General features: G+C 53.4%; 1 protein-coding gene across 1 annotated transcript in view; it reads left to right on the top strand.

Moving 5' to 3' along the window:
- UNC13A (unc-13 homolog A (C. elegans)) overlaps nt 1–11,285 on the top strand; it is a 103,831-nt gene extending 92,546 nt beyond the window's left edge. Inside the window, exons 38-40 of the mRNA XM_011991186.1 lie at nt 1,377–1,469; nt 3,167–3,326; nt 6,276–11,285. Coding sequence (XP_011846576.1) covers nt 1,377–1,469; nt 3,167–3,326; nt 6,276–6,576 — 554 coding nt within the window. The 3' untranslated portion in view covers nt 6,577–11,285. The remainder of the gene's footprint in view (nt 1–1,376; nt 1,470–3,166; nt 3,327–6,275) is intronic.
- Nucleotides 11,286–11,839: the final 554 nt, after the last annotated feature.

Here is an 11,839-nt window from a genome sequence, read left to right as displayed (position 1 = left end):
TGAGACAGGGTCTCTCTCTGTCACCCAGGCTGTAGTGCAGTGGTTCAATCTCGGCTCACTGCAACCTCTGCCTCCCAGGTTCAAGTGATTCTCCTGTCTGAGCTTTCCAAGTAGCTGGGATTACAGGCGTGCACTACCACGCCCGGCTGATTTTTGTATTTTTAGTAGAGACAGGGTTTCACCATGTTGGCCAGCCTGGGCTCGAACTCTTGAACTCAAGTTATCTGCCCACCTTGGTCTCCCAAAATGCTGGGATTACAGGCATGAGCCCCCCAAAGTACTGGGGTTACGGCATGAGCCACCACTGCCCAACCCACGGAAGAGTTTTAAGCAGAGGAGGGACATGATCTGACTTTTAAATTTTATTTATGTATTTATTTTTTAATTTTCTGAGACAGGGTCTCACTCTGTCACCCAGGTTGAAGTGCAGTGGTGCGATCTCATCTCACTGCAGCCTGGACACTTCTGAGCTCAAGCATCCCTCCCACCTCAGCCACCAGAGTAGCTGGGGCTACAAGCACGCGCCACCATGGCCACTAATTTTTGTATTTATTGTAGAGATGGGGTTTTGCTGTGTTGCCCAGGCTAGTCTCAAACTCCTGGGCTCAAGGGAGCGTCCTGCCTCACTCTCCCAAAATGCTGGATTACAGCAGTGAGCCACCGTGCCCTGCCGACAAGCTCTGACTTAATACGATTTTTCTGGCTGGTATATTGAGAGTCGATGAAAGAATGGAAGGAGGGAGACCAGTAAGGAGGCTAATGCGATAGTCCAGGCATGGGATGCTGGGGGCAGGTGTAGGATACAGGTAAAAGACATATGGATGTATTTTGAAGGTAGAGCTGGCAGGATTTTCCAGTTTATGGGCACCTAGGGAAGAAGTGAAGACAAAGAAGAGAGTCAAAGATTGAGGTGCAGGGTTAGTTTGAGGACCCACAGAGGAGAAAATGACAAAAGGGGGTTGGAAGGAGTGACAACTATGTAGGATGAGAATCTGGAGTTGGTGACGTTGTTGCAGCCAAGAGGACAAACAGCCACAGGAGGCCAGGGTGCCAGATGTTGCCAAGATGTAGTGTAACGCGAAGACTGAATTTTGACAACATGGCAGTCAATGGAATAAGAAAAAAGAAAAGAATTGCATTAGGCTCAGAGAGGTTAAGCGATCTACCCAAGATCACACAGCAAGGCAGTAAAAGGCCAGAACCCAGGATTCTTGGCTTCCCAAGAGCACCTCCTATCCCGGCCCCCCTCAGTGCCTCCCTATCAGGGCTGATGACCTGGTGCCGCCAGCACGGGTGGGTGGGAGGCCGTCAAGGTCCCTCCTGGTGGGTGGGAAAGAACAGAGCTCATGCTGACCATCCTCCCCTGCCCTGCCCAGGCTTGGGTGTAGAAGACCCTGTGGGTGAAGTCTCCGTCCACGTTGAGCTGTTTACTCATCCAGGAACTGGGGAACACAAGGTCACAGTGAAAGGTGAGTGGTCTGAGGTGGGAGGGACTTGCTAGGTTCTAAAACAGAAATCAAATTCAAACTGGCTTAAGCAATACCCTTTTTTGTTGTTGTTGTTTAATGGTCCATGAAATGGAAATGTCCATAGGTCACCACCTTCAGGCATGGCTGGATCTAGCAGTGTAAACAGTGTTATAAGACTGAATCCCACTTTCTCCATCTCTCAGCCCTGCTTTCCTTTTCTTGTCTTTTGTTGACTAGAACACAGATTGGGTTGTTTTTGACATGGCTTAAATAAGACAGAATTAGGCTAGGTGTGGTGGCTCAGGCCTGGAATCCCAGCACTTTGAGAGGCTGAAGCTGGCGGATCACTTCAGGCCAGGAGTTCGAGACCAGCCTGGCCAACGTGGTGAAACCCTGTCTCTACTAAAAATTCAAAAAGTAGCGGGGTGTGGTGGTGTGCGCCTGTAATCCCAGCTACTCAGGAGGCTGAGGTGGGAAGATCGCTTGAACCCGGGAGATGGAGGTTGCAGTGAGCTGAGATCGCGCCACTGCACTCCAGCCTGGGTGACAGAGTGAGACTCCATGTAAACAAATGAACAAAAATGATAGAATTAGTTTTCCTCTGGGGTAACAGTCTAAGAGCAACCAGCCTCAAGCTGATACGACGGCTTCGCGGTGCTGGTGATCTGTGCTGCTGACATCTTTTGTTGCATTTTCATCCCTAATGTGTTGTTGTTGTTTGTTTGTTTTAGAGGCCAGAGTCTCACTCTGTTGCCCAGGTTGGAGTGCTGTGGTGCAATTATAGCACACTGCAGCCTCAAACTCCTGGGCTCTAGCAATCCTCCTGCCTCTGCTTCCGGAGTCGCTGGGATTGCAGGCATGCAGCATCACACCTGGCTACTTTTTTAATTATATTTTTGTAGAGATGGGGTCTGGTATCCACGCTGGTCTCAAACTCCTGGCCTCAAGCACTGTGGTATCCATGCTGGTCTCAAACTCCCGGCCTCAAGCAATCCTTCCGCATGGGCCTCCCAAAGTGCTGGGATTGCAGACGTGAGCCACCACACCTGGATTCAAATGTGTTTTTCCTCCACTGTAGGCTCATAAAGAGCTCAGCCCCCACAAGCATTGCAGACTGCGGCTAGAGGAAGGGGAAAGTTTAGGGTTCACTCCCTGCCTTTTAAACTACAGCGGAGAAGTAGTACACATGATTTTTTTCTCTCATCTCATTGGCCAAAACATAGTCATATGACCACACTTAGCTACATGGGAATGCTGGGAAATGTAGTCTTTATTTCAGACATGGTTTTTGGCGGGCGCGGGAATTGTTTTTGTTTTGTTTTTATTTTTATTTTTTTAGACAGGATCTCGGTTTGTCACACAGGCTGGAGTGCAGTGGCACAATCTCAGCTCACTGCAACCTCCGCTTCCCAGGCTCAAGCAATCCTCCTGCTTTAGCCCCACAAGCATGTGGGACTACAGGCATATGCCACCACACCCAGCTAATTTTTGTATTTTTCGTAGAGACAGGGTTTCACCATGTTGCCCAGGCTGGTCTCAAACTCCTGGACTCAAGTGATCCACCTGCCTCCTGAAGTGCTGGGATTACAAGCATGAGCCACTGCGCCCAGCCTTGGGGCAGGTTTTGAGAGCCACAAACATTTACTTTTTCCAACTGGGAGAACCTGACCTGTCTTACCCTCTACCTCCCCCAACAGTGGTGGCTGCCAATGACCTCAAGTGGCAGACTTCTGGCATCTTCCGGCCATTCATCGAGGTCAACATCATTGGGCCCCAGCTCAGCGACAAGAAACGCAAGTTTGCGACCAAATCCAAGAACAATAGCTGGGCTCCCAAGTACAATGAGAGCTTCCAGTTGTGAGTTTGGGATGCTGCGAAGAGCATGGGGGCAAGGGCGGGGGCATCCGCGAGGTGAACCCCAAAGCCAGCTAGGCAGGAGGGATCTGGGATCTGGGCCCAAGAATGGGAGAGGCCACATTCTAGGTGCCGGTGCTGGAAAGGGAGACACCTTAGTAGTGCAGGAATGGCATCAGGGAGGGGACACGAGGATGGAGGTCACCTTTGGGAGCAGGCAGATCCCAGGGGAGGCAATGAGTAGAGTGGAGTAACTTCGTGATGAAGACTTGTGGAGGGGAGGGAAAGTCTGGGTAGGAAGTGCATGTTGGGCAGGGCCATTGCTGGGGCTGGAGACTCTGTCTGGTGAAGGAATGAGGGTGGCAGTGATGAGGCTTATGAGTGGGGGGCTGAGGGACCTGGGGACAGGACCGAGGTCGCATGGGGGTGGGGACTACTGGAGTCCACATTGAGCCTTGTCAGGACCGTCAGGGCAGCCCATCTGGAGGAGTCGGCTCTGGGGACAGGAGTGGAGTGTGGATGGATCCCAGGCATGGGGGTGGGGTCACACTGGATGGAGGTTCTCGGGTGGGAGTGGGCCTAGGCTGCGGGTATCAGGATAGGGTCTAGAGGATGCTGATGATGTGGAGAGCATAAAAATGTCTGCTCTGGCCTGGTGTGGTGGCTCACGCCTGTCATCCCAGCACTCTGGGAGGCCGAGGCAGACAGATCACCTGAGGTCAGGAGTTCAAGACCAGCCTGACCAACATGGTGAAACCCTGTCTCTACTAAAAACACACAAAAAAATTAGCCGGGTGTGGTGGCGCACGCCTGTGATCCCAGCTACTCAGGACGCTGAGGCAGAAGAATTGCTTGAACCCGGGAGGTTGCAGTGAGCCAAGATCGAGCCATTGCACTCCAGCCTGGGCAACAAAAGCGAAATTCCATCTCAAAAAAAAAAAAAGTCTGCTCTGCCCGAGCATGGTGGCTCACGCCTGTAATCTCAACACTTTGGGAAGCCAACTTGGGCAGATCACTTGAGGCCAGGAGTTCGAGACCAGCCTGGCCAGCGTGGTGAAACTCCATCTCTATTAAAAATATAAAATATTAGCTGGGTGTTGTGGTGGGCGCCTGTAATCCTAGCTACTCGGGAGGCTGAGACAGGAGAATCATTTGAACCCAGGAGGTGGAGGTTGCAATGACCCCAGATGGCGCTATTGCACTCCAGCCTGGGCTACAGAGCGAGACTCAAAAAAAATTAAAAATACAGAAATTAGCCGGGTGTGGTGGCAGGCGCTGGTAATCCCAGCTACTCCAGAGGGTGAGGAGTATGAGAATCGCTTGAACCCAGGAGACACAGGTTGCAGTGAGCCATGATTGTGCCATGGCACTCCAGCCTGGGCGACAGAGCAAGAAGACTGTCTCAAAAAAAAAGTCTGTTCACGGGGGTAGATGGTGGTGGTTAGCAGAGGTAAAGTTGGGGTCATGTGGGCTGGATCCTTGGGTCAAGTGTCAGCCTCATAGAGCACTGGGGCAGGGCAATGTTGGATGTTCTTGGGGGACAAAAGTGCAGACAAAAGTAGTCCCAGCTACCTGGGAGGCTGGGGCAGGAATATCGCTTGAGCTCAGGAGTTTAAGGCTGTAATGAGCTATGATTGTGCCACTGTACTCCAGCCTGGGTGACCGACATAGCGAGACCCTGTCTTTAAAAAACCAAAAATCTATGGGCCAGGCACGGTTGCTGACGCTTGTAATCCTAGCACTTTGGGAGGCCAAGGCAGTGGATCACCTGAGGTCAGGAGTTCGAGACCAGCCTGGCCAACATGGTGAGACCCCCATCTCTACTAAAAATACAAAAAATCAGCCGGGTGTGGTGGTGCATGCCTGTAATCCCAGCTACTAGGGAGGCTGAGGCAGAAGAATCGTTTGAACCCGGGAGGCAAAGGTTGCAGTGAGCCGAGATTGTGCCACTGCACTCCAGCCTGGGTGACAGGGGAAGACGCCCGCTCAAAAAATAAATATAATAAAATAAAATAAATACATAAAAATGCACAGAGGTAACGGTAAATCAGAGCTGGTTAGCTGGTATCATCTAGGGGGGCTGGGAGCTCTTATGGGACAAGATTGAAGCCAGTTCCAGGTCATGTCAGCACAGGGCGCTTGGTCAGAAGGTTTTGGGGCGATTGGCCCCCTTAGGGAATACTCAGGAGGAGAAGCATGGTCTAGTGGGAGGTCAGATGTCAGCCAGGGTGGGCCGGAGTACTTCAGGGATAGAGGTGCAACCTGGGAGGGGGACAAGAGGGAGCAGCTGGGCGGCGTGGCCCTGTAGGAGGGGCTCTTATCCAGCCGGTGTCAGGGCAGGTCACTGGGACTGCTTAGGAGCAGGAGCACAGGTGAGGGGCATGCGGGCGGTGGTGTCACCCATGGTGAGGCACCAGGGCAGGCTCATGTCTGGAGGGCATCTTGGAAGTAAGAGGGGTGGGCTGGGGGTGTGGGGGGCTGGGGAAAGGGCCACGTCGTGGGTCTAGAGGAGAGCCTGGTTAAAGAGCTTCTGGATGGGACATTAGGGGCGGGGCCGTACGGGCAGCAGTTCAGCCGGCAGAGGGCACAGGCGCGGGTATCTCAGGGTGCGGCCATGGCCTTGCGGGGCGGTGTCTGAGGAAAGGGTTAGAGGGGCGGGAGCTGGAGTAAAACTATGCGGTCATTTTTCTGTGGGTGGAAAAACGGGACAAACAGGCGTGGGTATGGCCCAGCTCGAGATCAGCTGTTGTGGGCATGGCCAAGCGCAGGGTTGTAGGGCACGTAACGGGGCAGGGGCGGGGCTAGCGTAGCGTGGGAGGTGACAGGTGTGGGTACCCCGGGGTCGTCCTCCCGGGCGTGGTCCTCCCGGGCGTCGGCGTGGCCAGCAAATGCGGTGGGGGCGGGGCATCACTGTGGGTGTGGCCTGACTCTCGTTCCCCCCGCCCCCCGCAGTACGCTGAGCGCCGACGCGGGCCCCGAGTGCTACGAGCTGCAGGTGTGCGTCAAAGACTACTGCTTCGCGCGCGAGGACCGCACGGTGGGGCTGGCCGTGCTGCAGCTGCGCGAGCTGGCCCAGCGCGGGAGCGCCGCCTGCTGGCTGCCGCTAGGCCGTCGCATCCACATGGACGACACCGGCCTCACGGTCCTGCGAATCCTCTCGCAGCGCAGCAACGACGAGGTGGCCAAGGAGTTCGTGAAACTCAAGTCGGACACGCGCTCAGCCGAGGAGGGTGGTGCCGCGCCTGCGCCTTAGCGCGGGGCGGGCGGCCGAGCGGCACTGCGCCTGCGCGGAGGGCGCTGGGCGGGGAGGGGCTTGCGTCTCGGTGGGACCTCCCCAGGGGCGGGGCTCGGGAGACTACACGCCGAGGGTGGGCTGCGCCTACGCCCTTGACTGAGCTCTCCCTTTTGGAGAATTAGGAATGGAGGATGCCCCGCCCTCTCGGGAGGCCACGCCCAAGGGCGCGATGAAGGAAGAAGCCACATCCCCAACTTGAGGCCACGCCCCCAGCATCTAGGGGGCATTTTGAGCTGGGATGGGGGAAACCTCGTCCCCATGGAGGAGGCCACATCCCGGGGCTCCGGTACTGGGAGGCACAGCCTCCTGTCCCCTGGAAAAGCCATAAGACGGGACCCAGACCCCTGGGACCCCAGACCAATTGCCAAGTATGGAAATCTCAGCTCCCTCAAGGGGGGGCCCTGGGCAAGGGATAGAGCTCCCTGGAGGGCCCCTCTAGGTGATCTGGGGACTGGAGGGACCAGGATTCTGGTTGGAGGGCCCCGGAATACCGGAGTCCCTTTAGATGTTTGTGCAAAAAATAAATGGGGGGAGGGGGGAGGATGGGATTTCAAAAGCACATGCGCCCTTGGGCGCCCAAACCCTGGGGGCCGAGGGGACGGCTCTGGGGCACCCACGCTGCCCCTACTTCCCTTTGGGAGTTTGCCTCTCCCTCTCCCCCAACAAACCCAGTCCTCATATCATAGATTTCAACACACCCATTTGACAGATGGCAAAACTGAGGCTCAAAGAGCTGCTTGAGACTTGGCCGAGGTTCCAGGTGCCATACCCTCTATTCCTCTCCCTTAGGCCTGTGTGCCCCATGAAAGGGTGGGCTGAGATCGGGATGACCTGACACAGCTCCCTATTGCTGCTAATTCCCCCTCGGGGGCCTCCTCCAAGGGGTGGGAGTTCCAGGCCAAGACCCCTACTTTGCCTTTCCTTCTCCGGCTGCCAAGCAAGACCCCTGCCCTCAGCCCTTTCTCCTGGCACTCCATGGGGGATGCCATGAGGACCTCCCATCACAAAAGAGAATTTGGGATCCCCTGGTCCCAGGTTTCTCCACCCCTTCTTCCTTTCCCAGAATTTTCCAAATAGGAAAGAACAGAAAGAGACCAGAAACTCTAGGAGGGAGAGAGAGAATGAGAGAGAGAGAAAGAGAGAGAGAGAGAGAAACCCAAACACAGTGAGAGTTTAGTCTCCAAGATCCTATTTATTGATTCAAACACCCAAGCCACAGGATACCTCAGATGGCCCTCTAGCCTGCTGGAAGCTCTTTCTCCAGTAAGCAAAGTTGCAGTGACTTGGCTGCGGTTAACCTTGTGCACACAGGACCTTAGGGGAAAGTTCAGTGTGGACCATGTTTGCTCTGGGATCTGCTTTTCCTCGTGTTTGTATGGCACGCCTTTTTCTGCTGGATTGAGAAAGACAAGATTTTGCTGTGCTAGGGAGAAATGAAAACGGGGTGAGATGAGTAACTGGGTTCCTGGAGGATGGAACATCAGATGGGGAGGCTTTCTGAGGTGAAGAATGAGAGGGAACCACTTACTAGCGAGAAAAGAGCTCCAGGCCTGGGAACAGCATGTGCGAAGGCCAGGAGAGGAGAACTGTTGAAACAAGGAGAAAGGTGGCACAGCTGGAGCTGAGTCAGCAAGGGGGATCATGAGGAGCCTTGGGGTTGGGGAGATCTGCAGAAGCATCAGACGAGGCAGGACCTTGTACGCTGTCCTGAGGAGTTTCACTTTTATTCTAAGACAGTCGGGGAGCTCCAGGAGATGTTTAAGCTGGGGAGAGATTGGATTCCAGCCTGCAAAAGCTGTTTTGTGAAGACTAAAACCAGTGAGGAGGGGTGGGGGTGCTTTGGAGACACTGAAATGGATTATTGGAAAGATTCTGAAGGCTGTATTGAAAAGACACCTATAACTGTGGACATGGCTATAATCCCAGTATTTTGGGGAGGCTGAGGCTGGTGGATCACTTAAGGTCAGGAGTTTGAGACCAGCCTGGCGACCTTGGTGGTGAAACCCCGTCTCTGCTAAAAATACAAAAATTAGCTGGGTGTGGTGGTGCATGCCTGTAATCCCAGCTACACAGGAGACTGAGGTGGGAGAATTGCTTGAACCCTGGAGGCAGAGGTTGCAGTGAGCCAAGATCACACCACTGCACTCCAGCCTGGGTAACAGACCAATACTCCGTTCCCTCCCCTCTACCCCCCCCAAAAAAAAAAAAAATCCTGCGCTTAGATGAGCTCCATGGCTGCTGAGTACAGTTGTCCCAGTTGCACACTGCCCAAGGGTTTGGCATCGCTAAGAAGGCCACGTGCAAATCCTAGACATTGAGTGTTGTATGTTTATGACTTTGGTGTCCCAACATGTGAATGGCCCAAGTGTCTGGAAGAAGTGGCGCCACTTTCTAATTTGCTTGAAGGTGTTGCGTGTCCCCTAAATTCAGACAGATGCAGGTAACTGGAGGTTCTGAACCAAAGGCTAAAATGCAAATTCTCATAAAGGATTGGGAAGCTGTAGCCAGGCATAAGCTTATGTGACTGTTATATGGGCTGAGGAGCAGATGTGAATTTCGGACCATGCCATGCCTGAGGGTGGGGGTTGGATGGATGGATGATTCAGGGTTGTAACCCGTAGAGCCCAAAGGGGAAGTGATCTGTGACCTGTGGTGAGGGTGACCTGGAACATTTTTGGATGGCTGGAAAGAAATGGGGAAATTGAGCTGCCTGAGATAGTCAGGATATTTCCCAAAAGATTCCTTAGGAGTCTTTCTGGTCGAGACCTGTGTGTGTGTGTGTGTGTGTGTGTGTTTGTGTTTAGGGTTCCCCAAGAATAGCTCAGGCATGTGAAGGAAACAAGCTTCAGGGGATATTTGTTGAATGAGTTTTCCTGCCTCCCAGGCTAGAACTGTTTTTGCAATTTCCACCCTCTTTTCTTTCCCTCCCAGAGAACTCCTATTCATCCTTTGAAACCCATCATGAAAATCCCTCTTGGAAAAAACCCTCCTTCCTTCCCCTCAGGACTTTCCCAGCCTCCATCCCTCCTCCAGTCCAGCCTGATGCCATGGGACTAGGGTTTCTCTCTTCAGCTCTGTTTCTCCCAGACTGGGGTCTGAGGCCTCTCAGGACCCCCAACTTTACCTAGCACAGGTTGGGCACAGGTGGATGGCAGGGAGTCTGTGCCTAGTGGAATTATGTGTTGGGGCAGTGTCAGTGCGAGAATACACATCCGCATGCGTATCTGTCCATGTCTGTCCATACCAACCTTCCCCTTCCACACGGAGCTGGGCACATAGGAGGTGTCTGAGCCCAACACATGGGACAGAGAGTGGACACGGCTGAGACACGGACAGAGACAAGACAAGGAGTCCAGGCGGCTGAAAGCCTTTTGAAATCAGGAAGTTCCTGGACTGGCAGAACAAAGCCCAGAGAGGAGCAGGGCTTTCCCCAACGCCACCCACCAAGTGGCCACAGAGCCCAGCCTTGGATGACACCTCCAGGATTCTGAACCCTGGACCTCACTTTATGCAAGGAGCTGGCCGCAGATTTCCATGAATCAGGGAAACAGCACAAGAGGGTTGGCCTGTGGCAGGGCAGGGATTAAAGGGGTAACATTGAGGGATGCCTCAAAGTCCCCTGACCAAGAGGAATAGAGAAAGAGTAGAAAGCACAGAGAGGGTGAGATCATGCCCTGATGAGAACGGAGAGAGACATAGAGGTGGAAATATACAGAGAAAGAGAAATGCAGAGACCAGGGCAGGGAGTGTCGGGGGAAGTAAAGAGGGTGTCCCGAAGAAAGAAGGCTCTGTCCATTGTCACCAGTCTGTCCTTGAATGATTTGCATAAAATGAGGAGGTGCCTGTCCATGCCCCCAATTCCTCTCTCAGGCGCCAGAGCCTGAGACCTCACCATGCCCCCATCAGAGATGCAAAAAACTAAACACCCAACTAGAAATCCTTGGGACCTCTCTCGGCTGGGATCTTAGAGCCTTTCTGTCCCCGACCCCTACCCCATGTGCTGTCGATTTTGCAGATGGGGACAACCTGGGGCCTCCCGGAACTCTGCCACCCTGGGGAAGTTGGGGGGAGGGCGTTGGTCCCGGATCACAACCCCGTCTGCTCCCCAGAATCCTTTCCTAAGAATCGTTGAGGACCAAAGTTGTCTTTGCTGACACGTGTTGCTTTTCTCTTTGCCTTTTATTGTTTTAGAGAAAAATCAAGTTGACTGTGTCAAGTAACACCCCACCCCCTTACCCCCGTCCAGCCATAGTGGCTCTCTGGAGACACAGGTCACAGGCGGAGGGTCCCCTGATCATCCCTGACCACACAGCCAGGGGTGTTTGACCCCTGTCCACCCCTGTCTCGTGCTCCCTCAGACCCCCACAAACCGGCCAAGCAGTCCGGGGACGCTTCCCCTCCACACAACTTCTCTTAGCATGTGATTGCAGATGTGAAATCAAAGCGTTGTTTGTTTTTTGTTTTGTTTTGATTCCACCCCGTCGGTCCGGTGTCTGCACAGACGCCTTCATTTCTCTGTAAATATGTGACTTGGAACAAATGTTTAACACAAATGAGAAGTGGTCATGAATGCATGGTGTTGAGATGTTTTGCACTATTCTGACTTTTTGGTCTCTGTAAAAATATTTTATTAACAGCAGACATTAAAAAAAGAAAAACCACATACAGCCTCTGACACGTGGTTGCCTCCTCGCATTCCTTTATCAGCAAAAACAATCAAACAACAACAACGAAAACTCTCACCTACGTTTAGCACCTACTAGACGCAGACTCAGTAGAACACACTGCTTGCCAGTGAATGTGGCTCATCCACGACTGGAGTCATCCCCATTTTTTATTTGTTTGTTTGTTTGTTTTTGAGACGGAGTCTCACTCTGTCGCCCAGGCTGGAGTGCAGTGGCCGGATCTCAGCTCACTGCACGCTCCGTCTCCCAGGTTCATGCCATTCTCCTGCCTCAGCCTCCCGAGTAGCTGGGACTACAGGTGCCCGCCACCATGCCCAGCTAATTTTTTGTATTTTTTAGTAGAGACGGGGTTTCACCGTGTTAGCCAGCATGGTCTTGATCTCCTGACCTCATGATCCGCCCGTCTCGGCCTCCCAAAGTGCTGGGATTACAGGCTTGAGCCACCACACCCGGCCTGAGTCATCCCCATTTTACAGAGAAGGAAACTGAAGTACGGAGAGATGAGATCTTGCTCAGCTGGGATTTGAACCCAGGAC

The sequence above is a fragment of the Mandrillus leucophaeus genome, unplaced genomic scaffold (assembly GCF_000951045.1).
Source record: "Mandrillus leucophaeus isolate KB7577 unplaced genomic scaffold, Mleu.le_1.0 Scaffold11, whole genome shotgun sequence".
Classification (NCBI taxonomy): Eukaryota; Metazoa; Chordata; class Mammalia; order Primates; family Cercopithecidae; genus Mandrillus; species Mandrillus leucophaeus.
Note: the sequence above shows the minus strand (reverse complement) of the source record. Positions and strands in the feature narration are given on the sequence as shown.